The sequence below is a fragment of the Sus scrofa genome, chromosome 8, assembly GCF_054392235.1.
Source record: "Sus scrofa isolate SSC_HxYL_T2T_F1_AM1 chromosome 8, Sscrofa_HxYL_maternal_Yorkshire_Landrace_v2.0, whole genome shotgun sequence".
Taxonomy (NCBI): domain Eukaryota; kingdom Metazoa; phylum Chordata; class Mammalia; order Artiodactyla; family Suidae; genus Sus; species Sus scrofa.
Genome location: NC_139390.1, coordinates 141,322,359 through 141,348,878, shown reverse-complemented (window position 1 = coordinate 141,348,878; position 26,520 = coordinate 141,322,359). Strand labels below are relative to the sequence as shown.

General features: G+C 45.0%; 2 protein-coding genes across 19 annotated transcripts in view; both read left to right on the top strand.

Annotated features, from left to right (window-relative positions):
- The window catches only part of GPAT3 (glycerol-3-phosphate acyltransferase 3), an 88,166-nt gene extending 81,590 nt beyond the window's left edge, over positions 1 to 6,576 (top strand). For 13 of the 18 annotated variants that reach the window (XM_084973682.1, XM_003129347.6, XM_084973684.1 and 10 more), the window contains 5 exons: positions 189 to 244; positions 1,101 to 1,186; positions 1,686 to 1,814; positions 2,319 to 2,398; positions 5,341 to 6,576. In XM_084973682.1, the coding sequence (XP_084829808.1) occupies positions 189 to 244; positions 1,101 to 1,186; positions 1,686 to 1,814; positions 2,319 to 2,398; positions 5,341 to 5,452 (463 nt within the window). In that variant the 3' untranslated portion in view covers positions 5,453 to 6,576. The remainder of the gene's footprint in view (positions 1 to 188; positions 245 to 1,100; positions 1,187 to 1,685; positions 1,815 to 2,318; positions 2,399 to 5,340) is intronic. The other 5 variants (XM_084973678.1, XM_084973681.1, XM_084973679.1 and 2 more) reach the window with 1 other exon arrangement.
- LOC106507813 (uncharacterized) overlaps positions 6,261 to 26,520 on the top strand; it is a 78,619-nt gene continuing 58,359 nt past the window's right edge. The window contains exons 1-4 of the mRNA XM_084971142.1: positions 6,261 to 6,305; positions 6,763 to 6,872; positions 7,931 to 8,068; positions 16,442 to 16,493. Coding sequence (XP_084827268.1) covers positions 6,261 to 6,305; positions 6,763 to 6,872; positions 7,931 to 8,068; positions 16,442 to 16,493 — 345 coding nt within the window. The remainder of the gene's footprint in view (positions 6,306 to 6,762; positions 6,873 to 7,930; positions 8,069 to 16,441; positions 16,494 to 26,520) is intronic.

Genomic DNA, 26,520 nt, shown 5'->3' with positions numbered 1-26,520 from the left:
ATTGAAACAGTGTACTTATCATAATGCTTTTTGGGAAAGGGACCAAACTGAGTCTATTTCTCTTACTTATATCATTTCTTTTCTCCTATTGCTTTACAGTCTATTTGTGTTAATAGAGAATACCAAAGAGGACCCCCACCTCTTTCTCTTTAAAGGCAGAATTTTGATCCTTTTTTTTTCCTTCACAGACTAAAAGAACATATTGCTGATAAGAAAAAATTACCCATATTAATCTTTCCTGAAGGTAAGAAGGGGGATGCGTAGCAAGCTGTAGTTGATAACAAAAAGTACCAAGTGTGTGGGGAGCTGGCTTTCTTAGTCCAGATCTCTGCTGTCCTGTAGGAATGGAAGGGCCTCTGAGCTAGTCATTCCCTGTTTTCTTTTGAGATTTGATGGAAGTCATGGTACCTTTTTGATCTTAGAAGTTGTTTCTGGGTAATGAACTTGGAAAGGTACTGACCATAATTTTTTAAAGGGCCTTATTTTAAATGTATTGAAATTGTCACCCATTGTGGAGTAATTGTATCTTTAGAGTATTCATTAAAGTAAAAGTTCATTACCAAATATGCTTAGGGAGTTCCCTGGTGGCTTAGTGGGTTAAGGACCTCCTGTTGTTGCTGCTGTGGCACAGGTTCAATCCCTGGCCCTGGAACTTGCACATGCTGCAGCCAAAAAAAAAAAAAATGCTTAACACTGTTGAATTACTCTTTAAGCAGAAATTGATTTGTGAATGATAGCGAAACGTCTAAAATTTTGATGTGGTAAATATTTTATATCAAAATAATTCCTTTAAAAAATTAGTTTAGGAGTTCTTGCTGTGGCACAGTGTGTTAAAAATCCAACTGCGCCAGCTCGGGTTACTGCAGAGGAGTAGGTTCAATCCCTGGCCTGGCACAGTGGGTTAAAGAATTTGGCATTGCTGCAGGTGAGGCACAGGTCACAGCTGTGACTCATATTCAGTCCCTGGCCTGGATCTTCCATATGCCTCAGGGCAGCCATTAATTAAATAAAAATTAAAAAAAATAAGAAACTAGTGTAAAAATGGACTTCTTTTAAAAGTATTCACACGCACACCCCCCCCCCCCACCGTTTTCCTGCAGGAACTTGCATCAACAATACTTCAGTAATGATGTTTAAAAAGGGAAGCTTTGAAATTGGAGGAACCATACATCCAGTTGCAATTAAGGTAAAATGGATTATTTGCCCCCACGCCCCCAAAGGGGGCAGTACATGGTAGCTTTATCTCGCTGTGATCTCCAACTTCCCCAGGAGTCCCTGTGTGTGCTTTTGTTTAGATTCACCCTGTGTTTGCCTTTGCCCCACTTCCTGGATCACTTCTCTCTCCTGATGTGCATGTAGAGATGTCGGTGGGGGGACTGGGTGGCAGAGTACTGAGGACACAGTGATGAACAAAACAGAAACTGTTCCCACCCTCACCCACCTTCCAGTCAAGCGGGGGACAGGTGTTTAGGGTCACGTCCATAACCTGTCTGTTTCAGTGCTCTCTGGCTCTTGTCAGAGGCGCTGGCTGGCCTGCCTTATTCTGTGCATCATTTCTGATGAGCGAAATTGCTCCCTTTTTCTTAGGGTCTGATGGTGATGGTTGGCCTGTCATCCATTGACATGGGTGAGAGGAGCCGCCACCGAATTACTAACTGGCATGCGTTTCCTCTCTCTCTTCTCAGTATAATCCTCAGTTCGGTGACGCATTTTGGAACAGTAGTAAGTTCAGCATGGTGAGCTACCTGCTTCGAGTGATGACCAGCTGGGCCATTGTCTGTGACGTATGGTACATGCCTCCCATGACCAGAGAGGTATTCCATAGATAACAGCTGGTCTTTGGTGCTTTATCTAGCCAGGCGAAGGCAAGAAAACCTTTACCTGCAAACATGGGTGTCTCCCTTCCTCACGTCAGCTGGAGGTGGACTTTCTGCTTTCCCAGCAAATGAGTCATTACAGAAAAGAGTAGCTATCTCTTTTCAAAATCAAGCTGGTTTTATATTCACAGACTCTTTTCTGTAGTAGTTTGTACAATTGCTGTTGGTTTATTGAACCTATAGATATTGTGGAATGTCATATCTTGAATAAGACTGATAAAGCCCATCATAAATATGTATACATGTGATAAAAAATTAAATAATACAGCACTGCTTTTCCTGGATAGACAAAATGATAATTGATGTGATTCAGACTAGAGCATATCTGAGCAAAAATGTGAATTGTGTCTTTTAAAACAAATCTAAATGACTGTGAGACACTTGAAAGCATTATTTGAAAACTCTGTCTCAGGATGTTCTTGTATTTTTTTTTTTCCCCAGGAAGGAGAAGATGCAGTCCGTTTTGCTAACAGGGTTAAGTCTGCTATTGCTGTACAAGGAGGATTGACTGAGCTTCCCTGGTAAGAAATTTTTCATAAGTACTGTCACTTTCTTTAAATTAAAAAAACCCAAGTGTTTAATAATGTCATGTGTTATACTGGGTAGCTGGAGGTTTAGCTGACACCGACAGTGGTTTATAGAGCACAGTGATGGCTTAAATGAGAGAATTGTATCCCCCTCACTTAAGCATAGGCAGTCTAGCTGGTATAACAGCCCACTCTGTGTTGGTTGGTCCATCGTCCTCAGTGTGCTTCTGTTTTATGATCCAAGATGGACCTGCTCTACCAGCGAGTACAGCAAAATACCTCACAGGGAGAAACTAAAACAAGAAGGATGCACACGTGTCTTTAAGAGCACAGACTGGAAGCTGGTCAGGCCCCTCCACTTGTAGCTGTTGACTAGAACTCAAGCCATGTGCTAAGACCTGGCTGCAAAGGAGGCTGGGAAATGTAGTTTTTGTCCAGCTATGTGTCCAGCTAAAATTGAGGGTCCTTTCACTGAAAAAGGAAGTGAGAATGGATTTGGGCATGGGGCGTGGACCCTGGGAGGCAAGGGGAAATTTACAGGTGTGTTCATATGTAACTCTGGCTATAACTAGAGTAAAGAAAACTTAAAAAACTTGACAGGAAAGAAGTGAAATGTCTTATATACTTAAAATACCTAAATATGGATATCTTCGGCTTTAGTTTTTTATTTCTTTGAGGAAGAGTGAATGTAGGTGAGAGTATGAGTCTGCTCAGGATTTGATAACAATTTATCATAGACTGAGTGGCTTAAACAATAGAAATTTATTTTGTCACAGCTCTGAAGACTGGATGCTCTCTGGTGTGGGTTTTTGTTTGTTTGGGGTTTTTTGGTTGTTGTTTTTATGGCTGTACCTCTGGCATTTGGAAGTTCCAGGCCAGGGATTGAATCTGAGCTGCATCTGTGACCTACACCACAGCTGTGGCAACATCAGATCCTTTAACCCACTGTGCCAGGCTGGGGATCGAACCCACACCTCCACAGGAATCCTAGCCACTGCAGTTAGATTCTTAGCCCACAGTGCTACAGGGGGGATTCTTTTTTTCTGGCTGCATTTGCAGCATGTGGAAGTTCCTGGGCCAGGGATGGTGTGTCTTCTTGTATGGATACTATTTCCATCTTGAAAGCCCAACCCTGATAACCTCATCAAACCTAATTAGCTCTCAAAGGCCCCAGCTCCAAGTACCATATGACTGGGGGTCAGGGCTTCAGCATATGAAATTTGAGGGGCACACAGACATTTAGTCTGTGTCAGTAAGGGTTAAATATACCTATGTTATAAAGGGAGATTAAATTCTTTTTGTGTGTGTGATTTTTAGGCCGTCCCCCGCCCCCGCATACAGAGGTTCCCAGGCTAGGGGTTGAATCAGAGCCACAGCTGCCGGCCTACACTACAACCACAGCAACTCGGGATCCAAGCTTGTTTGCAACCTACACCACAGCTCACGGCAACACCGGATCCTTAACCCACTGAGTGAGGCCAAGGATCAAACCTGTGTCCTCATGAATACTAGTCAGGTTTGTTACCCCTGAGCCACAACAGGAACTCTAAATAAATAATATTTAAAAATTAAAAAAAAAGAATTAAGATGTGCGGCCATCAGAGGGGATGGGGTAACACTTGAAGTCACAGGTGCTTAGGGCAGCACAGGGTTCACTGGGGCTTGGGAAGGAGGACGGAGTACAAACGAGGTCAGGATGCTCAAACAAATCTGGCTGTGAATTTCACTTTACTTCGTGGAATTTTCCTACAGCTGACCCCTGGAAGACTTGTGGACCGAAGTCTGTCTTTAGCCCGAGGACTTCCTGGCGGGCTGTGTCTTAGTTTTGACTCTAGAGGCCAGAACAGTGCAGTGGGCTCAAGCAGGGGTGTGCTTGTAGGTGAAGCTCTTGATGGCATTGAGTTCACTGACTAACCTATGATCCGTTCATCATCATTAGAGAGTGCTTAGTAGACACTCGTGCTCAGCTGGGTTAAAATTAAACAGTATGAAATGAGCAAGTTCAGGGTCTGTGCCCTCTTAGGAGTTAAAATCTAAAACCCTGGATTAGGAGTGAGCTAGTGGCCCTGAGAGCCTAGCTGTCTTCCAGCTCTTCCCGCCTCCTCCTCTGTGTGGTCCAAAGAAGGGGAGGCACGCAGAGCCCTTGTAACCAGGCGGGACTCTGTGGTCACCACACTGGAGAGAAAGATTCACAGGCTCTGAATTAAGGAGTCCTGCGTACGTAGACACTATTACTGGCTGAATGCAATTTAGGTTTTTGTTGCTTGTTTTATTCCGAGTCTGTTTTGGAATATGGAAGATTATAAATACTTGAAAGAGGACTTCCTGTTGTGGCTCAGTGGTTAACGAATCCGACTGGGAACCATGAGGTTGTGGGTTCGATCCCTGGCTTTGCTCAGTGGGTCAAGGATGCGGCGTTGCTGTGAGCTGTGGTGTAGGCCAGCAGCTGCAGCTCCGATTTGACCCCTAACCTGGGAATCTCCATATGCCACAGGTGTGGCCCTAGAAAAGGAAAATAAGTAAATAAATAAACACCTGAAAGATAGTGCTTTGAATGAAAACGTGATGTGATAGACGTAAGATTAGATTTGAATGACTTTTTTTTTTTTTTTTTTTTTTTTTTTTGTCTTAAAAAGACAAAAATTTTAGGGCTGCACCCTAAACCTATGGAGGTTCCCCAGCTGGGGGTCTAGCCGTTGCTGCCGGCCTTTGCCACAGTCACAGCAATGCGGGATCCAAGCCACATCTGCGGCCTACACCACAGCTCACGGGAACACTGGATCCCCAACCCGCTGGGCAAGGCCAGGGATCGAACCACAACCCCATGGTTCCTAGTCGGATTCGTTAACCACCGAGCCACGATGGGAATGCCAGTAGATAAGCCTTTTAAATCACTGCTAGGAGGACCTTTTCCTTATTTGTGTTCCTGTCCTCAGGGATGGAGGTCTGAAGAGAGCCAAGGTGAAGGACACCTTTAAGGAAGAGCAGCAGAAGAATTACAGCAAGATGATCGTGGGCAATGGATCTGTCACCTCCGAACTGGACTGAACGCCCGCGGGGCTTTCCAGAGCCAGTCCTTGGAAAAGGAATGTGCCGGGGTTGGGGGGAGCAGGATGGGCCTCGCTTGGTTTTACCGTCTTTGTTTTTATTGTTAGTCTTTTCTACTGGGGGATGATTGTCTCTGCCTCTTTACGCCAGAGGCAGAACCCAAGGTGCCCTTTTGGCTTTTGTTGTTGTTAGAGCATTAGCCTCCGGAGCTGTAAGGCCGTTGACTGAGTTTAAACAGATGCTGCCTTTTGTAAAACTTGATGGTGTCTTGTGGATTGAATGAAATCTTTTATTGGGGCAGGCAGTGGGAAGTGCCTCTAAAACACTTTTACTGCTGGTTGTGTCTGGCACTCATTGATAGGGTGAGCCTCACAAGAGTACCCCAGACTCTTTGCTCACAGCCAGCGTGCTGAGCCCTGTCCTCCCACCCGCTTCAGCCACTGACACCGGGATCACAGGGCCCTCCCAGGTTGCTGTCAGGGTTTTGTGCCACGCAAGGTTGAAAAGAAAGGACAGCTTTGCGGCCACTTGATTGGAAAGTCGAAAGGAAACGTAAATGTTTTTAACTAGCTCTTTAGAAAAAACATACTATTTGAACTTTGCCAAAGAAAAGCGAGTCTGGGTTAACTGTGTATGCACATTTGTGTGTTGGCAACTTGCAGATAAACCTATGTCAGCCAGCGGTGGGCGTAAAGTTTTTAGTTTTCCTTGTTTGTATGCTAAAGATCTATACCTAAGGCCTTTCCCATCTACTGATTTGTTTGATCTTGTAACCAAACCTATTTTCAAATGGGAGGAGCCTTTTATAATGACAACAGATTATACCGACTCAAGCGGGAGTAAGAACAAGGGAGTGAGGCGTGGGGCTCCCCCCTCCCCCGCCCTTTGCTGTTTATTTCAGGACTTTCCCAGTTTCTGCAGCCGGAAAATAAGGGTAGAATTACTTTTTGGAAACTGAGCCTTAACCTTTTAAAGGGGACAGTAAGTGTTTCCCGACTCGACTCCGTAGCGTAAGCGACGTCTGATGCCCATATGATACCATCGGGGTGTTATGTCTTCAGGTAACCATCTACAAAATGTGAAACTGTCTTACAGTCGAATATAAATAAAGTCTATATTTCTAACCGTGTCGCATTGTTTTCCCTGCACCTCTACCCTCTGCTGATCTTAAGTAGCTGAAATTCTTTCATTGCCAACAAGGGTCATTTGTTTTTCAATTCAGTGCCATAGTTCGATTTTATTGGACTGGAACAGCTGGGAAATGAGAAACATAAACCGCTGCTTTTGGTTTGTTTTTTCTTCTTTTTTAGCCTAGTTGCCTGGACTCTGACCCTGTGGACTCCGTCTTGGGCAAAGGCACAGACTTCACTTCTTTTGCAGGTGATCCCAGGAGCTCTGCCTTAACTGACCGTGTGCACAGGTAGGTCTGCCACAGCACTGTCAGCGTGTATTCTTCTCCAGCTAGATGGAGTCGACCCCAAAGGAAAAGTTACGAACAGGTGACCTCCACGGTCAGCTGCTCTTCTCCTCTCACGCCCCTTCCATCTTTTCCCTTCTTTCTTTACGCTTCCCCCCATGCAGACTCTTCTGGGAGTGAGCTTGACCGAAAATCAGCAAATCCAAATACGCATGTCGGGGTGACTCTTTGTCTTATTTTTTTGGCAGAAGATTTCTTTTTTTCTTTTTACTTTTTGTAGTCAATATAGCTTGAATTAATAAATCCATTTTGTTAGTTAGGTCAGTTCTCAAAAAAGCCGATAGAACAACCAACAGTTGTTTTCTTTGGATGTCCTAGTATGTATCTTTCCAGGGGCACTGTGAAAGCAGTAATGCTATCGCGTAGTCACTGGAAGACCTACTGCCGTTTGAGTTGGAACCTTTGTCTTGGAGGTCTTTCACGTTGTTTCAGGAATTGCCATGTTACTGAAAACATGGTTTTAGAAAGCAAATACTGCTCAGATTTATCTTACGCTCCCCAGAACTCCTCTTCTGGATTTACTCTTCCTAATATTATTTTTATACTGACTTTAAAAATACTGTGCCCAGGAGTTCTTGTCATGGCTCAGTGGTTAACGAACCAACTAGCATCCATGAGGACGCGGGTTCGATCCCTGGCCTCGCTCAGTGGGGTAAGGATCCAGCATTGCCATGAGCTGTGGTGTAGTTTGCAGACCTGGCTCAGATCCCGAGTTGCCGTGGTTCTGGTGTAGGCCGGTGGCTACAGCTCCGGTTCGACCCCTAGCCTGGGAACCTCCATATGCTGTGGGTGTGGCCCAAAAAGACAAAAAAATGAACAAATACTGTGCCCAGAGCTTGGTATTCCCAAGTCTTCTGTAACTGTGTTGGGATATCAAGGGTAGGCAGAATTTGGTAGAAAAAATTCTGTTAGATAAGCCTTAGATAAATGCACAAATTCATTCACTGAAACTTGAGGTCGCCTTTTTTTATTCCTACTCTTTGTCTTGGTAACGTTTATAGACATCAGGTTTCAGGAATGCCAAGAGTTCCTGAAATGTCCTGGCACATCCTGAGACTGGATGAGCAGTCGCGTCTGAATCAGCAGATACGGGCAGAGGATAGGGAGTGGCCTTGGACCCCAGCCTGGTGCACACAGTGGTGAAGACAGTTGTCTTGTAAGAGCAGACTTTCCAGGGTCTCTTCAACTTGGTCTGGGCGGTTTGCCGTTTTGCATTAAGTGCATGTGCTGCCTTGGGGCATATTCTTTGGCTGTCTGAACGGAGATGAAAAGGGTCTTGGTTTCCCATGACTGAGATGATGTGCTGCTCTCCTAAGGCCGCCGCTTGACCTCAGTTGCCCTCAGTCCTTTCTGAAATGTGGCACTTCCTCAAATGTGCTCTTGCAGATCTAACCTGCTTTCTTGCTGTGGCATCTCAGTAGCTTGTGATGGGGAGTGGGATGGGAGATCTGGGATTGGTACTGAAAACTAGAGGCCCCTTTAGGAACTTGACAAAAGCTATGTGCTTGCGGTTTTGTTTTGTTTTTTTTTTTTTTTTTTTTTTTTGCTTTTTAGGGCCACACTTGCGGCATATGGAGGTTCCCAGGCTAGTGTTTGAATTGGAGCTACAGCTGCCGGCCTACACCACAGCCCAGCAGTGTAGGATCTGAGACAAGTCTGTGACCTGCACCACAGTTCACAGAAACACCGGATCCTTAACCCACTGAGCGAGACCAAGGGTGGAACCCGTAACGTCATGGTAACTAGTCGGATTTGTTTCCACTGAGCCACAATGGGAACTCTATTTATTTTTTTTTTAACACTGGATTGATGCTACTGGTACTTGATGTTATTTTTTGGAGTAGTGGTTGAGATAGAGTCATAGAGCATTTTCTAATTGTGGCTCTAGCACTTATTGTCTTCTCAGCCTTTGGCAACATACTTCTGTGATTCTCGCTTGTCTTTTTATTTATTGTGGAATTATAGACACACTTACAAATGTATATGAAAGTGTGCAGGTACCCTTTGAGGGCAATGATGAAGGGAGTTCCCGTCGTGGCGCAGTGGTTAATGAATCTGACTAGGAACCATGAGGTTGCAGGTTGGATCCCTGGCCTCGCTCAGTGGGTTAAGGATCCAGTGTTGCTATGAGCTGTAGTGTAGGTCGCAGACAAGGCTCAGATCTGGCGTTGCTGTGACTGTGGTGTAGGCCGGCAACCTTAGCTCTGATTCGACCCCTAGCCTGGGAACTTCCATATGCTGCAGGTGCAGCCCTAAAAGGATAAAAGGCAAAAAAAAAAAAAAAAAAAAGGCAATGATGAAAACAGTTATCTGCATGCTTGTCACCAGACCAATAAGTAGCACATGGCTGTTTCCTAGTGGGTATGAAAATAATCACAGACTGTTCCTCCATTTACAGTCAGTGGACAGTAGAGTTCTTTTCAGCTGAAGTAGACATGCCTGTATATGTCTCTCGGTAGCATGCACAAGGGTTTCTCTGGTTGTATGTGGAGTAGGAATTAGGATTTCTCCAGCATAGGGTATGAGCATTTCAGCTTTAGTGTGGAAACAGCCAAGCTATTCCAAAAAATTTGTACCATTTTGCCTAACTCATTAGCAGTATGTGAGAGCAACATTTACATTCAGGGTAATAACGTATTTGGATTTATTTTTAATCTTATTTTGTGCTTTACCTTTCATCTGTTTTTTAAATCTCTCTCCTTGCCCTCTTTTGGATTATTTTTCTTCTTCCATTTTCTCTATTTAAATTAGAGGTTAATGGTGTTATTTCTTTTTATTCTGTGCTTACTTTATAAATTTCAACTTGCGTAGTTACCAGTCTAAAATCAATCACTATCCTTATACTCCTGAATGATACAAGAACTTCAGAACTTGAATTCCACTCATTCATTCCTCTTGCAATTTATATGATACTATGCTTTTTTTTTTTTTTTTTTTTTTTTGTCTTTTTGCCTTTTTCTAGTGCCGCTCCTGCAGCACATGGAGGTTCCCAGGCTAGGGGTCGAATCGGAGCTGTAGCCTCTGGTCTACGTCAGAGCCACAGCAGCAGCAACACGGGATCCAAACCGAGTCTGCCACCTACACCACAGCTCACGGCAATGCCAGATCCTTAACCCACTGAGCAAGGCCAGGGATCAAACCCAAAACCTCATGGTTCCTAGTCGGATTCGTTAACCACTGCGCCACGACGGGAACTCCTGATATTATGCATTTTAATTACTTGTATAACTTCACCAATTTCATAGTCATTTCTGTCATCATCATCATTTTTGTTATGTTTACTCACAGGTAGACTGTTTGTTATTCTTAACTCTTTTATTTCAATCCTTCCATCCGGGGTGACTTTCCTTATTGAGAGTCTGCTAGTGTCAAATTCAATTTTTGTTTTTCTGAAAACATCCTTAAAAGTTTTTACTGGAAGTAGACCTGTTTAATGTTCAGACAACAGTTATTTTTTTCTAAACACATTAAAGAGCATTCCCTAGTGGCTCCTGAGAAGTCAGCTACCAGGCCCAGTTGTCACTTCTTTAAAGGCAGTATTTCAAGAGTTCCTGCTGCGGTGCAGCAGGTTAAGGATCCAGCATTGCTATAGCTATGCTGCCAGTCACAGCTGTGGCTCAGATTTGATCCCTGGCCCAGGAACTTTCATATGTTGAGGGTGAGGCCAAAAAGAAAAAAAATAGAAAAGTAAAAGGCAATATTTCTTCAAATACATTTAAGATCATTTCTTTGTTTAGTTATTTTATTACTTCGCTATCACTTTATACACTTTGATGTATCTAGGTATGGATTTCTTATTTTTTATCTTGCTTGTGACTTGGTGGCTTCTTATCTGTGGTTTAAGTGAATTTTCATCAATTCTCATATATCCCTTTCCATAATGTCTTTGTACCATTTGCCCTCTCTTGTCTTTTTCAAAGTCTGATTAAATGAATATTATACTTTCTCACTCTATCCTACATGTCTCTTAATCCTTCCCCCTTTTATTGGCGGGGGCTGCATCCGAGGCATGCTGAAGTTCCCAAGCCAGGGACTGAACCCATGCCATAGCAGTAACCAGAGCCACAGCAGTGACAACACCAGATCCTTAACCTGCTGAGCCACTCGAGAACATTTTTTTTAATATTTTCCATGTCTTTGCCTCTAACTAGACTTTTTCTTTCTGGACAGTCTTAGGTTATACCAGTTTTGTGTAACTACTATTCTGTCCCTTAATTTCAGTTTTTTTCTTCTCATTTCTATGAGTTATATTTGATTTTTATTGCAGTATAGTTGATTTACAATGTGTTAGTTTCAAGTGTACAGCAAAATAATTTGGTTATGTATATATAATATATTCTTTCTCAGATTCATTTTCATTATAGCTATTACAAGACAACAAAATATTATTCCCTGTGTATTTGATTCTTTTTCAAATGTGCTTACTCTTCAGTAAGTTTCGAGGCATCCTATGCTTATTGATTGTATATTTTTTTCCGAACAATTCCCAAATCTTAACATCTTTTGAGGTCTGAGTTTTTTCCCCTTGACTTCTCATTAATGGAGTCATTTCTGTGTGTGTTTAGAGACTTTTCATGATGATGTCGAGGTCTTTGGAATTTTATCTTCCCTCAGCTTCGGTCAGGGATCGGAAAACTCCAGCCCACAGGCTAAATCCTGCCTTCTGCCTGTCTTTGTAAATAAGATCTCATTGGAAGGCAGCCACACCTGTTTGTTCCCACACTGTCTGTGTTTGCTTCCACTCTGTCACAGCAGAGTTGAGTAGTTATGAGTGACTGGATGACCCACAAAGCCTAAAGTATTTACTGTCTGGCCTTTCACCTGGAATAGTTTGCCTGCCCTTGCTCTAGGGCACTGCCAGTCCAGAACCTTTAAAGTTACTTACTGGCTTGAAGTTTATTGAACCAAGCGATCAGTGAGAATTTAGCCTGTAAAGCCAAGTGAGGGCCATCGGATGGTTTTGAATTCTCTGTGTAATGTTTTTGAGAGTCATCCGTGTGGTTGTGTTTATAAGTAGTACTTTCCTTTTAATTGCCAAGTGGTTTTAAATCCTTAGGGGGGAATTATTTTTCTCCTTCACTTAGCGCTAAGGTCGGACACAGACAGGTTGCCTGGTTGGCATCTGGGAGTGAAGGATGGGTGATTTCCACTTTCTTCTTACTTAAAGGATGTGGCCTTTTGAGACCTCATTCTTCCAGGTTAGAGTTTCTAGTTAGACATCCCACCTCAGGCTGGCCTTCAACTGTGTCTGTTGTCCTACAGGCCCTTGAGGTTCTGGAAACCACTGCTCAAGTTTGCTTGGTTCATCCAACACTCCCAGGGTGAAAGCTGACAGCTGGCCTCTCCTCTCTGCTTATCTCGCTGGGATAACATATATTCCCTCAGTCTTGGGCTTGGGTAGTCATAGCTTTGTTTTACCGTATAGAAAGAGGGTGGGTACATGCTGGTGAAAATAAAAGTTCCAGAAAACAACTGCTTTCTAAAAAAATTGTTTCTCTGGAGTTCCCATTGTGGTGCAGCGCAAACGAATCTGACTAGTATCCATGAGGATTTGGTTCGATCCCTGGCCTTCCTCAGTGGGTCACGGATCCAGCGTTGCTGTGAGCTGTGGTGTAGATCTCAGATGCAGCTCAGATCCTGTGTTGCTGTGGCTGACCCCTAGCCTGGGAATTTTCATATGCCGCAGGTGCAGCCCTACAAAGCAAAAATAAACAATAAAAAAATTGTTTCTCTAAGGCATTATTTAATCAGAAACACTTCTTTAGAATTGAACTTAATTTGTAAATTAAATACTCTGCTCTGAAGGTTTTTCTTTTTTTCTTTTCTTTTCTTTTTTTTTTTAAGAGCTGCCCCACAGCATATGGAAGTTCCCAGGCTAGGGTTCGAATCAAAGCTACAGCTGCCAGCCTACTCCACAGCCACAGCAACGCCAGATCTGAGCCATGTCTGCAACCTACACCAGAGCTCACAGTAACACCAGATCTTTAACCCACTAAGCGAGGTCAGGGATGGATCTTGTTGGCCTCATGGATCCTAGTCAGGTTCTTTACCGCCGAGCCACAACAGGAGCTCCCTGAAGGTTTTTTATAAGATGAAGTGATAGACAGAGGATACAGACCAAAACAGGGAAAGCGATGAGATTTTTAGCCTCCATATTGAATAGGATAACCTAACAGCATGAAAGCAGCTAAGAGCAGGTTCAGTGGTAATTTCTGCATTTTGGGTGAGTGGCAAGTTCTCTGACTGCCCATGTTACAGCCCTGGCTTAGGTCCTGGCAGAACCTTTGATGGCCCCTCCTGGGGGTCAAAAATCCCCACGTTGGGTGCCCTCTGCTGTTGTAAGAGGCATATAGCTGTTCTGACTACTTGTTGGCTGGCCTCTTGGCTCTATGTCTGGAAAATATTAATGTCTCGCCTTGGCGAACTAAAATATTTGGAATCCCTTTGAGCTCTGAGCTATGATTAGGGTGTGGGATGCCTAGAGGGCTGGCACCAAAAGTCATCCTCCTCGAAAGGTGAAGTGTGATGCTGCTTTTAAAAATAAGTAACTTTAATCTTTTTTTTGTCTTTTTTTGCCTTTTTAGGGCCACACCTGTGGCACATGAAGATTCCCAGGCTAGGGGTCAAATTGGACCTGTGCCGCTGGCCTAAACCAAAGCCACAGCAACGCCAGATCCGAGCTTCATCTGCAATCTACACCACAGCTCATGGCAATGCCAGATCTTAACCTACTGAGTGAGGCTAGGGATCGAACCTGCGTCCTCATGGATGCTAGTCAGATTCGTTTCTGCAGAGCCATGACGGGACCTCCATGAATTGATTTTTTTTTTTTTTTTTTTTTGAGAAGCTTTGACAATCGTATCCCTCGACTTAAGCTTCAGCCTTGTCAATTATACAAATCACCTGGGAGCCAGAGCTTTCTTGGGAAAGCTTTCTTGGGAAAGCTTTATAAAGTAAAATACACATGTATTTGATGTCCCTCGTGGTTCTGTATGTGAGAACGCAGCAATGACAGAGAAAGATAAAGTTGCTGAACTTAAGGAAATCTATTGAAGCAGGTGCAAAACAAAAAATCAAGAAACATGTTTGAACAAAACCATCACGAGAGATGCAGAATGATCTTTAATTTTTTTCTTCTAAGCCTGGTAAATGCCTGAGCATTCTTTAGAAGGCGTTTGCAGACCAGGCTGCTCCTCTCACAGCTAGAGTGTAGCGTCAGTGGAATTGAGGTCTCTGACTTGGGGTGGGGGGGTGCGTCTGCTCTCTGTGGAATGCACACCTGACAGTGCTCATTGCCGAGTGGACTGAAGGTTTGACCTTGGCTAAGTCCTGCTTATTATAGCAACCCCCACACAGGCAGCCTTGACGTCTGGTTGTTGCTAAATCAGGCACCAGTGAAAGAGTTCTAGATTTCTAACTGGAAGGAAGTTTTAGGGCTTGTTTGCCAGGCAGCCTCTGGAATTTGAATACGTCATGAATGCACACTGATTCAGACTCTGCTCGCCCTGAGGCTCTGTGCTGCCCGAGACTGGCATCTTCCCTGCAGGAGCTTAGAAGCTGGGAGTGAGAAGAACACCACTAACCATGACAGGAGGTGGCAGAGGCTTTTTTTTTCTTTTCGGCCCGGGTGGAGTCTGAAGAAGTGGTTGATGCCGGGGGCGGAAGGGAGGACGTTTGAGTGAGCTGTGGAGGACAAGATCTCTCTCATGAAACTAGCGGAAAGGCGGGCGGATGGAGACCTCGGCCCACAGCGTACCCATGGCACCGGGTCCTCCCTTCCGTCACCCAAACAGAACAAAAACAAAAACCCCAAGAGCAGAGGGTTATTTACAATCAGGGACCTGTTTGCCCCTGAAATGTTCCCTGTTCTTAATTTTGGAGCCATTTACTCTTCCTCCACCGTTGCTACCCGAGGCCAAGCCGTCATCACCTCTCCCCTGGGCTACAGGCAGAATCTTCCAACTGCTCCGTCTGACCCTCTAGGATCACAAGTGAATCATGTCCCTTCCGTCTAAAATGAGCCTGTGGTTCCTTCCTCCCTGGATGCTCCGCACCCTCTGCACAGACCCTGCACCTGCTCTGGTCCGTCTTGGTCTTCCCACCAACAGTGTGGGGTCTTACTCCGCGCCACCTGCGGTTTTAGGACTGAATCCTGCAGGGAAGGGAGAAGAGAAGGGGGAGGCAGGAAAGCCATTCCTCGTTTTTTGTATATTTGTGGAGGGGCTGTGTGTTGGTTACAGGGTATATCTTTTTTCTACCTTTACTTTCAGTCTTAGGTATTTCTTTAAATTGAGTATAAATAAATACACTTTTTTTGTTTGTTTGTTTTTTAGGGCTGCACTTGCGGCATAAGGAGATGCCCAGGCTAGGGCTTGAGTCAGAGCTCTAGCTGCCAGCCTACACCACAGTCACAGCAACACCAGATCCAAGCCACGTCTGCAGCCTACAACACAGCTCACGGCAATGCTGGATCCTTAACCCACTGACAGAGGCCAGGGATCGAACCTATGTCCTCATGGATACTAGTCAAATTTGTTTCTGCTGAACCACGATGGGAATTCCTATACATATTTAAGATAGAGTTTCTTTAAATAACTAGGTAATGCTAGTTATTTAAATTCTAATTTGGCTTTAATGGACAAAGAATATTAAAAATGTTTTAGGACTATGCTTTTTTTTTTTTTTTTTTTTGGCTGTGCCCACAGCATACAAAAGTTCCCAGGCCAGGGATCAAGCCCTGCCAGAGCAGTGACCACATTGAGTCCTTAACCTCTAGGCCACCAGGGAACTCTAGGACTATGCTTTCTTTTAAAAACTGAGGTCTAATACTATGTGAAATGAGCAAGTCTGATTTTACTGTAGTACCTTGAGTAAATGTTTTTTTCATTTCATTGAAGTATAGTTGACTTACAATGTGTTAATTTCTGCTGTACAGCACAGCGACTGAGTTATATCTGTAGTCTTCTTCCTGTTCTTCTTCATTATGGCTCATCATGGGGTACTGAATGTATTTTTTCCTGTAGGACCTTGTTGTTTATCCATCCTGTATATACTGGTTTGCATCTGCTAATCCCAAACTCCTAGTCTTTCCCTCCCCCACGCTCCTCTCCCTTGGCAACCACAAGTCTCCGTGTCTGTGAGTCTGTTTCTGTTTCATAGATATGTTCATTTGTGTGGTGTTTTAGATTCCACATGTAAATGGTACCATGTGGTATTTACCTTTCTTTTTCTGACTTTGCTTAGTATCTTAATCTCTAGGTCCGTCCATGTTGCTGCAAATGGCATTTTGTTCTTTTTTGATGGTCAAGTAATATTCCATTGTATTTATGTACCACATCTTCTTTGTTTCCCTGTTGGTGGACATTTAGGTCGTTTCTATGTCTTGGCTAGAAAATGGTGTTGCTGTGAACATAGGGGTGTGTGTACCTTCTTGAATTATACTTTTGTCTGGATATATGCCAGGAGTGGGATTGCGGGATCATGGGGTAACTCTGTTTTTGTTTTTTTTTGAGGAATCTCTATGCTATTTTCCATAGTGGCTGCACCAGCTTACATCTGCAGGAGGTAAATATTATCTTTCCTTTTGCCCATCTTCTTTCCTGTTGGTGCCAAGTGTCCGTATTCGTCAAAGGACTCTTCCTGCCCCGCAGGTGGGTAGAGTCCTCCAAGGCTGGCCAGTTAGAGGACTTCCTAACTGGAATCTTTGTTCCCAGGGTGGACCAATGACCTAAGAGAGTCACGTAGAGTCTTTTGAAAGAGCAAAAGGGATACAGAGAGAGAGCTTCTTATTTCTCCTGAGACTGCACTGGAAAGAACCCTGCCAGTCTAGAGGTCCTGGGGGTTGTCTCTACTGCCGCAGGGAATGAAGCCAACATAGAGGAAGACAGAGAAGGAGATTTGTCCTGATGTTAGAGTTTGATACCCTTCATTCACTAATGCCCGAAGCCGGAAACCCTATGGAATAACAGATACAGTAGTTGATAAAATCCTTTCCCCTTACTTAAGCTAGATGGGTTTGCATTTAGAGTTTAAGTTTTCGGCTATAGTATGTTGAAAATGAAACAGTCCTAAAACAAATGATTTTGTAAATGTGTGTGTATACTATGTGTACATATATAAGCACTTTTTCAATTTTATTAAAAAAAAAAAAAATCTTGCAGCCATGCCCTGGGCACGTGGAAGTCTCCAGGCCAGGGATCGAACCTGCCCCACAGCAGTGACCTGAGCTGTTGCAGTGACAACACCAGATCCTTAACCTGATGTGCCACAAGAGAACTCCACTAGCACTTTTTTTAGCTAGGGAATTTTTTTTTCCCCAACTCAAATTTCTGTTAGAACGCCAAAACATAATACTTTCACTGGATCAGGGACGGAGTTCTGAAGGCCCAGAGGCCCATTCATCTCCCTTAGCCTCCACTGCGTCACTCTGAGGCAACCCTGTGAAAACGTAGGACCTGTGGGACAAAAATGAAAGCCTGGCCTTGGAGCAATGAATGTGCATTTTAAAGGCATTTCCCCCTTCAGTTAATTAAGGCCTAATTTTAAGGTTTAAATAGAAAGTCCAATAAACCTTGTTGAATGTTTACAGGATTTAAATGTCTCCCTCAGACACTTTTTTGGACAGCATCAACTATTAAGCTAATTAAGTATTAGTGTAATTAAACCTGAGTCCAGCTAAGGTAGGTGATTGTGCCCAGGAGCTTCTGGCAGCTTCCTGCCGGGTGTAGAACACCTGTCTGAGGCAGAAAGAGCAGTGTGTGTGTTGCCCCAGACGGTGTGAGGCAGGGCAGTGTTAGCACAAACTCAGAGAAACTGGAGGGAGACTTGCAGAAGTCTCCCTCTCCCTTTTTAGAGTGAGATGGAGAAAAAGAGCATTTGAGGCCCTGAATCTCTCTCATTGTTTATTTATGTATTTTGCTTTTTTTTGTTTTGCTTTGTTTTTTGTCTTGTCTAGGGTTGCACCCATGGCATATGGAAGTTCCCAGGCTGGGAATCCAATCAGAGCTGCAGCCACAGCAAAGCCAGATCTGAGCCGCATCCACAACCTACACTGCAGCTTGCAGCAACGCCGGATCCTTAACCCACTGAGCAAGGCCAGGGATCAAACCTGTATCCTCACAGATACTGGTCGGATTTGTTTCCACTGTGCCACAATAAGGACTCCCTGTCATTGTTTATTATTATTATATTATTTTCTTTTTAGGGCCATACTTGCAGCATATGGAAGTTCCCAGGCTAGGGGTTGAGTTGGAGTTGCAGCCACCATCGTACACCACAGCCACAGCAACTCAGGATCTGAGCCACATCCTCAACTTATACCACAGCTCACGGCAACGCCGGATCCCACTGAGGGAGGCCAGGGATAGAACCCGCATCCTCATGGATACTAGCTGGGTTCTTATCCCACTGAGCCAGCAGGGGAACGCCCTTTCCTTAGTAACCTTTGCCTGATTCTACCCTGTGGCCTGAAGGAGGCCTCCATCCTCAGCAGCAAACACACGCATTTCCTTAGGCCGCGGATGTTAGACGTGGCTGTGGACCCACCACTCCGACTCCCAGCACAAAGGGGATCATTGAACAGACTTTCAAAGGGGCTTAGTAATCCTGGGAGTTAGCGGTTCTGCAGTGCCTAGTTAGACTTTGAGGGGGAGCTGAGGAGGCAGGTATCAGCGCTTTTCTTCTGTAAACAAACTCCTGTTGTCAGGAGAGAGAGCGATGCTTTGCAGAAGAACAACCGGCAGAAACTCAGAATGCATAAACCATGACAGCCTGCAATAAAGCCCTGTAAAAAGTAACCCATTTTCTCACTGTGCCCTGGGGATTGCCATCTGTGTTAAAGAAAAACATTTCGGTGTTTTTCTCTGACCTTGTTTTCTCTTGATCTTTTATTTTCTTCTATTTATAGTGTGATTCTTTCAACACTCAGCCTGGCTTTGCCTCTGCTCGGTTCATTTTGCTTTGCTATTTTTAACACGTTGTTGGGGTGGTTTTGGATCAAAGTCTTGTGTCTTGGCAGCATAAGCCATTCAGCCAACAAAGGCATAGTAGTCACTGAAGTGACGCCAGATCAGAATTTTTTTTAAGTGTAAGCATTTCAAGTGGTTATGTGAATTCTGGTAAGATTTGCTTTGGAGAAAGAAGCATTTATTTCCTAGTACTGATCTCATTTCCTTCTAAAGTGGTCTCCTCAAATAATTGCTTGCATCATTAGAAGAAAATTCAGTTTCCTAGACACAAGCCAAAGTCTGAGGCTAAAAGTTCAACTGCATCTGCTAAGAAAGTAAATAACGTATTGGCAACTTTTTTTTTTTTTTTAAACTAATGGGAAATTGCTACATGGCCACAGGTTTTATTTTTTTTATTATCTATTTATTTTTTTTTCTACTTAAAAAAAATTTTTTTATTACTCAAATGAATTGATCACATCTGTAGTTGTATAATGATCATAACAATCTGATTTCACAGGATTTCCATCCCACAGCCCAGGCACATCCCCCCACCCCCCAGGCCACAGGTTTTAAAGTTCTTCCTTCTTTCTGCTCCTGATAAATTCCAATTCAGGAGATTTTGTTCTACTCCTGTCATACTTACAGATGAAATTAAGAGAGTGGATCTTCTGGAATAGTTCAAAATACTTTGCTGGCTAATCACCTGTCCTATATCTGTAGCCCAACTTTCTGAACAAAAGCTTAGAGACATTGATTCATTCATTCCTTCAGTGGTCACTGAATTAGAACCTTTCCCCAGGACCCTCTGATTGGGAAGGAACAAATGTTAATTTTTCACCTGGGTGGGCCAATTGCCTGTGGGTGTGTCCTTGGTGCAGGTGCTAAGGTTGCCAGCAGATCTTTCTCTGGTCTCAGGCTAGATGTCCCTACCTTCTCTTGGTGGTGAGGGTGGAGGGCGGCCAGGGCTGGTGAGTCAGGCTTTTGAGCCCTGGGTTCTGCGGCTGCCCACTGGGGCTCCTTGCGGAGGGGCTAGATGTGGCCCCTGCCATGTTGGCCGATTTGCCAGTGGCCAGGAGAAGTGCTCGGCATTATTTAGAAACGCCTGAGTTCAAATAAGGGTGAGGGAGATGGTGTTTCTCCTTGCCTTCCTCACTGCTCCCTCCACTAGATTCATGTAATTTCCTGGAAGGGAAAGGAACTTGACCTGCTGTGGCTTCAACAGGTGGATCTGTTTGAGCCACACCACCAAGAATTGGTGACCAGCCAGGTATGCCTTTCTTACTCTTCGAGGTGCAACAGTCATTGCTGCTGTGTGTTCTGTGTACCAGGGACTCCAGCTCTACCAGTAAAAATTCTCATCCTCATTTTCAGATGGAGAGAAGTGAGGTCCGCGGAGCTGAGGGGGCCCACCTAAGGCCCACAGTTTGAGAGATGGAGCCACACTTGCTACACTTTGAAGACATTTCTCCCATAAATATTTTACTGCTGTATTTTTCAAATGTGCTGCCACTCCTCATCCCTTGTTTTCTGTGAGTCTAGTGGTTTGCGGTGGAGTTTTCATTGCTTTCCTACCTTATGGACATTGTATGTCCTTTGGTTCTTCTTTCTCACTTTGTCTCCTCATCAGCGTGGCTGGCAACACCTGAGCCTTCTTTGCCCTCTCCTGCCCCCTCCACGCAACTGGATTCTTACTTTAAAATCACTCCCTTGATTTCCTATTGTGACTCAGCGGTTGATGAACCCGACTAGTATCCATGAGGTTGCAGGTTTGATCCCTGGCCTTGCTCAGTGGGTTAAGGATCTGGCGTTGCTGTGAGCTGGAGTGTAGGTTGCAGACACGGCTTGGATTCTTGTTGCTGTGGCTGTGGTGTAGGCCAGCAGCCACAGCTCCAATTGGACCCCTAGCCTGGGAACGTTGGTATGCCATGGGTGGGGCCCTAAAAAGACAAAAAAAAAAAAAAAAAAAAAAAACCCACTCCCTTCTTTTCTTTTTTTTTTTTTTTTGTCTTTTTGCTATTTCTTTGGGCCGCTCCCACGGCATATGGAGGTTCCCAGGCTAGGGGTCAAATCGGAGCTGTAGCCACTGGCCTACACCAGAGCCACAGCAACGCAGGATCCGAGCCGCGTCTGCAACCTACACCACAGCTCACGGCAACGCCGGATCGTTAACCCACTGAGCAAGGGCAGGGACTGAACCCGCAACCTCATGGTTCCTAGTCGGATTCGTTAACCACTGCGCCACGACGGGAACTCCATCCCTTATTTTCTTAGTCCCAGTTGTCACCGTTCAGGCAGAATCCAGACTTTTTCAGTCTGTTGCTAGATTATAGCAGTCTTAGAATTAAAATTCTCTAAATCTGATGCCGCTATTAGATCTAGTTTCCCCAAACGCCCCTTTCATCATTTCTTGGTTCCTTATGAGATACCGAACACAGGCCAATTCCTTAGCCTGGAATTCTAGGCTCCCCACAGTATGGTTGCAAACTACCGAAATTCCTATTTATCTTCTTTCCTCTGGGTAGGTGTGTATACTTGATGTTTTCAAAATATCCCAAGGCAGATACTATTTGTTGTCCCCAAATTAATTTTCTTCCTCCTTTTTAGTAACGAAACCCACTTTTATTTAAGATGTCAGCTTACTCACCTGAAAACTATACTTCCCAGGCTCTATTGTAACCAGGTCCAGCTGCGGGACCAAGTTCTTATTAAAAGGACATCAATCCAAGTGTTGGATGGGACTTCTGAGAAGTGCCTATAAAAACGGTTTTTTTTCTTTCTGGCTGCCTGGTTTGTGGATGTGATGGCTGGAGCTCTAGTAGCGTTGTTGGCTTTTGAGGACAAGAGTCACACGCTAGACAAGGTGGACTAGAGTTCAGGAGGGCATCTGGGTTTGTTGATCTATATTATGAACTTTGCTTTCCATGTTATTTGAACCATCATTTTTGTTCCTTTGTTATATGACACCAAACATAATCCAGCTGATATACATGCTTTATGGAAAAGCAGCTTTTAGACAGTCCTTGAGGGAAGAGCAGGATTTAGACAAAGAAAAGAAACATTACAGGCAAGGAAATCAAATAATAATAAACGAGCATTAAATTTACAGAGCACCTTACAGCTTATAGAGTGAGGTCACATCCACTGTTTCATTTTCCTTATAACTACTGGTATGTTGCATGCAAATATTATCCCCATTACCACAGATAATAACTGTGGAATCCAAAGCTGGACAAATAATTAAATGGAAGAAGCACTGGGTATGTAGTCAGAAAATCTGGATTTGAGTTTCTTTTTGTGGTAGACGAACTTTAAGGCAGCCCCATGTTCCCTCTCCTGGTATTTATGTTTTGTATAATCCGCTCCTCTTGAATGTAGGGGAATCCAGGATTTCCCTCTAACCAGTAGACTATGGCAAAGGTGATGAGAGGTTACGCCATGATTACATTACATTGTATCTTGCTCTGTCCTCTGGCTGACTCAGTGGGTTAAGGATCCGGTGTTGTCCCTCCTCTGGCTGTGGTTACAACTGTGGTGTGGGTTTGAACTCCAACTATGTCTTCATTTTTGAAGGGATTAGACTAAAACAAGTTGTAGCAGGACTCGAGGTGGCTCTGCGTTAGTGGTGAGCGTAGGGCTAGGACTTCTGCTTTCTTGTCTAATGTCTCGCATGACATCACGTCCAGTGTTCAGAGGAGTGGAAGGTGTGCAAAGCATGGGGCAGGGTTGCAGGAAGACGTTTCTTTAAAAATGAGCAGATGAGTGCAGTGATTTCAGAGCTGTTCCTGCCGAGCCAAACAGTGCATCTCTCTGCAGAGACTCTAGATTTGGTTGTCAGTACATTGAACAGAAACATAGCTACACCTTACATATGTTTTAGTTAAATTAAAAGATTGATGTGGATTTATTTTGAGGCAATTGTTGAAATACCCTCCTTGTGTGTAATGGAATCTTCTGCTTTTGGCGATGCTAAAGATAGTTCATTTAGCTGCATATGTTGTCCGTGAAATTTCCCACATGCTTACACGAAACATTTGTCTTCTACAGATGGCCTGTGTAAAGCCCAGTTGTTCTTCCAAATAAATTTATAGTTATGACAAATGTGTTATCTCTCTAGACTGGATGAGAGCTCTTTCTTGGAAGAGGATATGGTCTCTGCCCATTCAGGGGGAGCGTGGGCACCCAACTGCACCAAAGCCCATCACAGGGTGGGACTGAGTTTGGAGAAATCGGTAGGGTGGCTATGTTGCTTTCATCTCCCCTCCACCCATAAAATCTGTGTGATCCTAAGTCTCCTCTGTCAAAGAACCCCAAACCTAAAAGATCCCCTGAAGAGAGTCCACTTATTTCCAACCTCTTGCTCTACAGCTGTCTTCCAGTAATGCCTGCCTTCCTTTGTTAAAAATTCGAGCATTTATTGTTCAATAGCTGATGTCATAGAAGGAATGTCTGTTCCACATAGATAATTATGAAGCATGCTAATACACACTGTGCTGTGGAACCACGGATCAGCTCAACAAGCCCGAGCACAGCTAATGCTGTTCAGTGAATCTGTGGCTCCTTTCGTTCCACTTCTTTCCTCTCCCACCATGAACCGCATTGTGCTTGACTTTCTGAACTTTCACAGACTGATTATAATTATTTCTAAAGCTTTGTTTTGGGGGGGGGGGGCGGTGGCGATCCTACAGAATGTGGAAGTTCCCAGTCCAGGGATCAAAGCCAAGCCAGAGCAGTGACCCAAGCCACTGCAGTGACAATGGACACACCAAATCCTTCATCCACAGTGCCGCAGGAGAACTCCAACATAATCATTTATAAAGACTTTTGAGAACCTTTGTGGGAGAATATGCGGCGTGACTGCAGATGTGTATTGACAATAGTTCTTGACTTGACGTGGTGCTGAAGATTCTCTTTTCTTTTTGTGTGTGCGTGTCTTTTTAGGGCTGCACCCACAGCATATGGAGGTTCCCAGGCTAGGGGTCCAATCGGAGCTGCAGCCACTGGCCTACACCACAGCCACAGCAATGCCAGATCCGAGCGGTGTCTGCAACCTACACCACAACTCACAGCTATGCTGGATCCTTAACCCACTGAGTGAGGCCAGGGATCGAACCCACAACCTCATGGTTCCTAGTCAGATTTGTTTCTGCTGCGCCATGACGGGAACTCCCACAGCTTTTCTTTCTTGCAATTGTCTTGTTGCTCCATGGGCTTCGATCCTAAAAAGCATACAAATTGAGTTTCTGAATTGATTTTAAAAAAACACATGGCAGCATTCATTATTATATTGAAAACCAGGATTTCTATTGGATGAGTCAGATTTTTGAGAGAGAAAAGGAGTCCTTAAGCACTGAGTTAACATTTTTTTTTTGCTCTTTAGAGCCACTCTTGTGGCATATGTAAATATCCAGGCTAGGGGTCAAATCAGAGCTACGGCTGCTGGCCACAGCAACAGCCACAGCAACACCAGATCTGAGCCGTGTCTGTGACCTACACCACAGCTCATGGCAACACCAGATCCTTAACCTGCTGACCCTGCCCTACACCACAGCTCAAGGCAACATCGGATCCTTAACCCACTGAGCGAGGCCAGGCATCAAACCTGCGTCCACGTGGATACTAGTCAGATTCGTTTCTGCTGAGCCACAAGGGCAACTGCGGAGTTCACTTTTTCTTTTTTTTTTTTTTTGTCTTTTTGCTATTTCTTGGGCCGCTCCTGCGGCATATGGAGGTTCCCAGGCTAGGGGTCCAATCGGAGCCGTAGCCACCAGCCTACGCCAGAGCCACAGCAACACGGGATCCGAGCCGCGTCTGCAACCTACACCACAGCTCACGGCAACGCCGGATCGTTAACCCACTGAGCAAGGGCAGGGACCGAACCCGCAACTTCATGGTTCCTAGTCGGATTCGTTAACCACTGCGCCACGACGGGAAGTCCCCGAGTTCACTTTCTAATTGTAGTCTGGAGAGGATGCGAAGTGGTGTGGAAGCCGTAGCCTGTGAGATGGGCATTAAGGTCTAAGAGGCTGGTGGGAAGCCAAGCTTCGCAGAGAACGTGGCTGAGGCTTTGATGCTGTTGAGTGTAGATGCGCCTCCGACACTGAGCCACGTGGCGGAGGCAGAAGGTGAGAAGGGAGACGGTTTAAGTGTTCCTGGAGGATGTCAGGGCAGGGAGAACAGACTCTTATTTCCCAGGTGAAGCCTAAGGCAGCCAGTCTTAAAAGCGGTCCTTCCATCCTAGCCCCCAGGTAACTGGACAGGACCCCGAGGAACTTTCCCGGGGGCAGGCCCCTCTCTCACTTCCTCTGCTTGAGCTCCTGCACGAAGCACCCAGAGGACAGTATGATACACATTTCCTGAGCTGTTTTTACCCATGTGCACCCCGCACCCCAATCGAAAGGAAGATGTTGACTATTTGATGACCTGGAGCACGAAGCCCCAGGTCCCCAGAGCCTGAGGACTGATAATGTCAACCCCTGTGACACCTCCCTGTTACCGCCCCATTAGCCGTCAGAGAACAGTGCAGGAGCTGAGCACTTGCTCTGCAAGCCTCACCCCCATGCTTGACTTTTCAAATGCTTTACAAAATCCTTTGGGGGAGTTGGGAGATTCTGGGGGCAGGAACCCCCTGTCTCCTTGCATGGCCCTGCGATAAACATTTCTCTGATCCAAACGCCGATGTTTTGAGGTGTGTGGCCTCTCTGTGCGACAGCCACCTGAACTTGGATTGACCCCCAGGCTAATATGACACAGCTGAAGAAGAGCAGCAATGGGGTGGCGTGTGTAGGCAGAATCTTCTCCAGCTGCTCAGCCACAAACGTGCAGGAAGTTACGCACGACTCAGGTCTTGTTGCCAAAACCAACCCGGCCTCTGTCTGCCATTGCGGAATAGAAACTTGAAGACAGAGTTTGGGGTGAAGGAGAAAAAATAGCTTTATTGCTTTGCCAGGCAGAGGGGGCCACAGCAGCTAGTGCCTGAAAGACCGTGTCCCCTTTGGAAGGGATTAGGAGATGGTTTTATAGGTTAGAGGAGCGGGAAATAGGGCCGCAGACAAGGATCAGGGTAGAGACAAGCTTGCATTGCCTTTCAAAGCTGGTGTTTAGCGGCCTTGGGACTGGTTCTGGTGATCCTGCTTCTCCCCGGATGAAGATGCTTCATCAAGCAGTTCTTCCCTCTGTTGGGGGTGTTAGTTACGCAGAAAGGCTCAAAGGTATTGTTATGTATATTCCTGACCAGGACGCGGCCCCAGGGCTTCACTGTGGTCTCCTAACAGCTCCCCTCTGTCTCTGCATCCCATCCCTTCCCTGATGAGCAGCAGCTGCCCTTTGGAGCTCAGGGGAGGTCAGGGAGGCTGAGGCTTATTCCCTAAAAGAAAGAAATGGAGAGAGTTCCCGTCACGGCTCAGCAGAAACGAGTCTAGCATCCATGAGGTGATGTCGGAAAGATAACACCGGAATCCAGGTTCCTGTTCACGGCAGCGGGAGAATGAACTCCTCGAACACACAGGCAGCAAGCAAGCAAGGTTTTCATTAAAGGAAAGCAGACAGCTCCCAGGGTTGCTGGGGCGGGGGGGGGGGGGGGGGTAAGCCCCCCTTCTCTGTTGTCCCACAGAGGTTTTTATCTCTTAAAGGTCGGGAGAGGCACC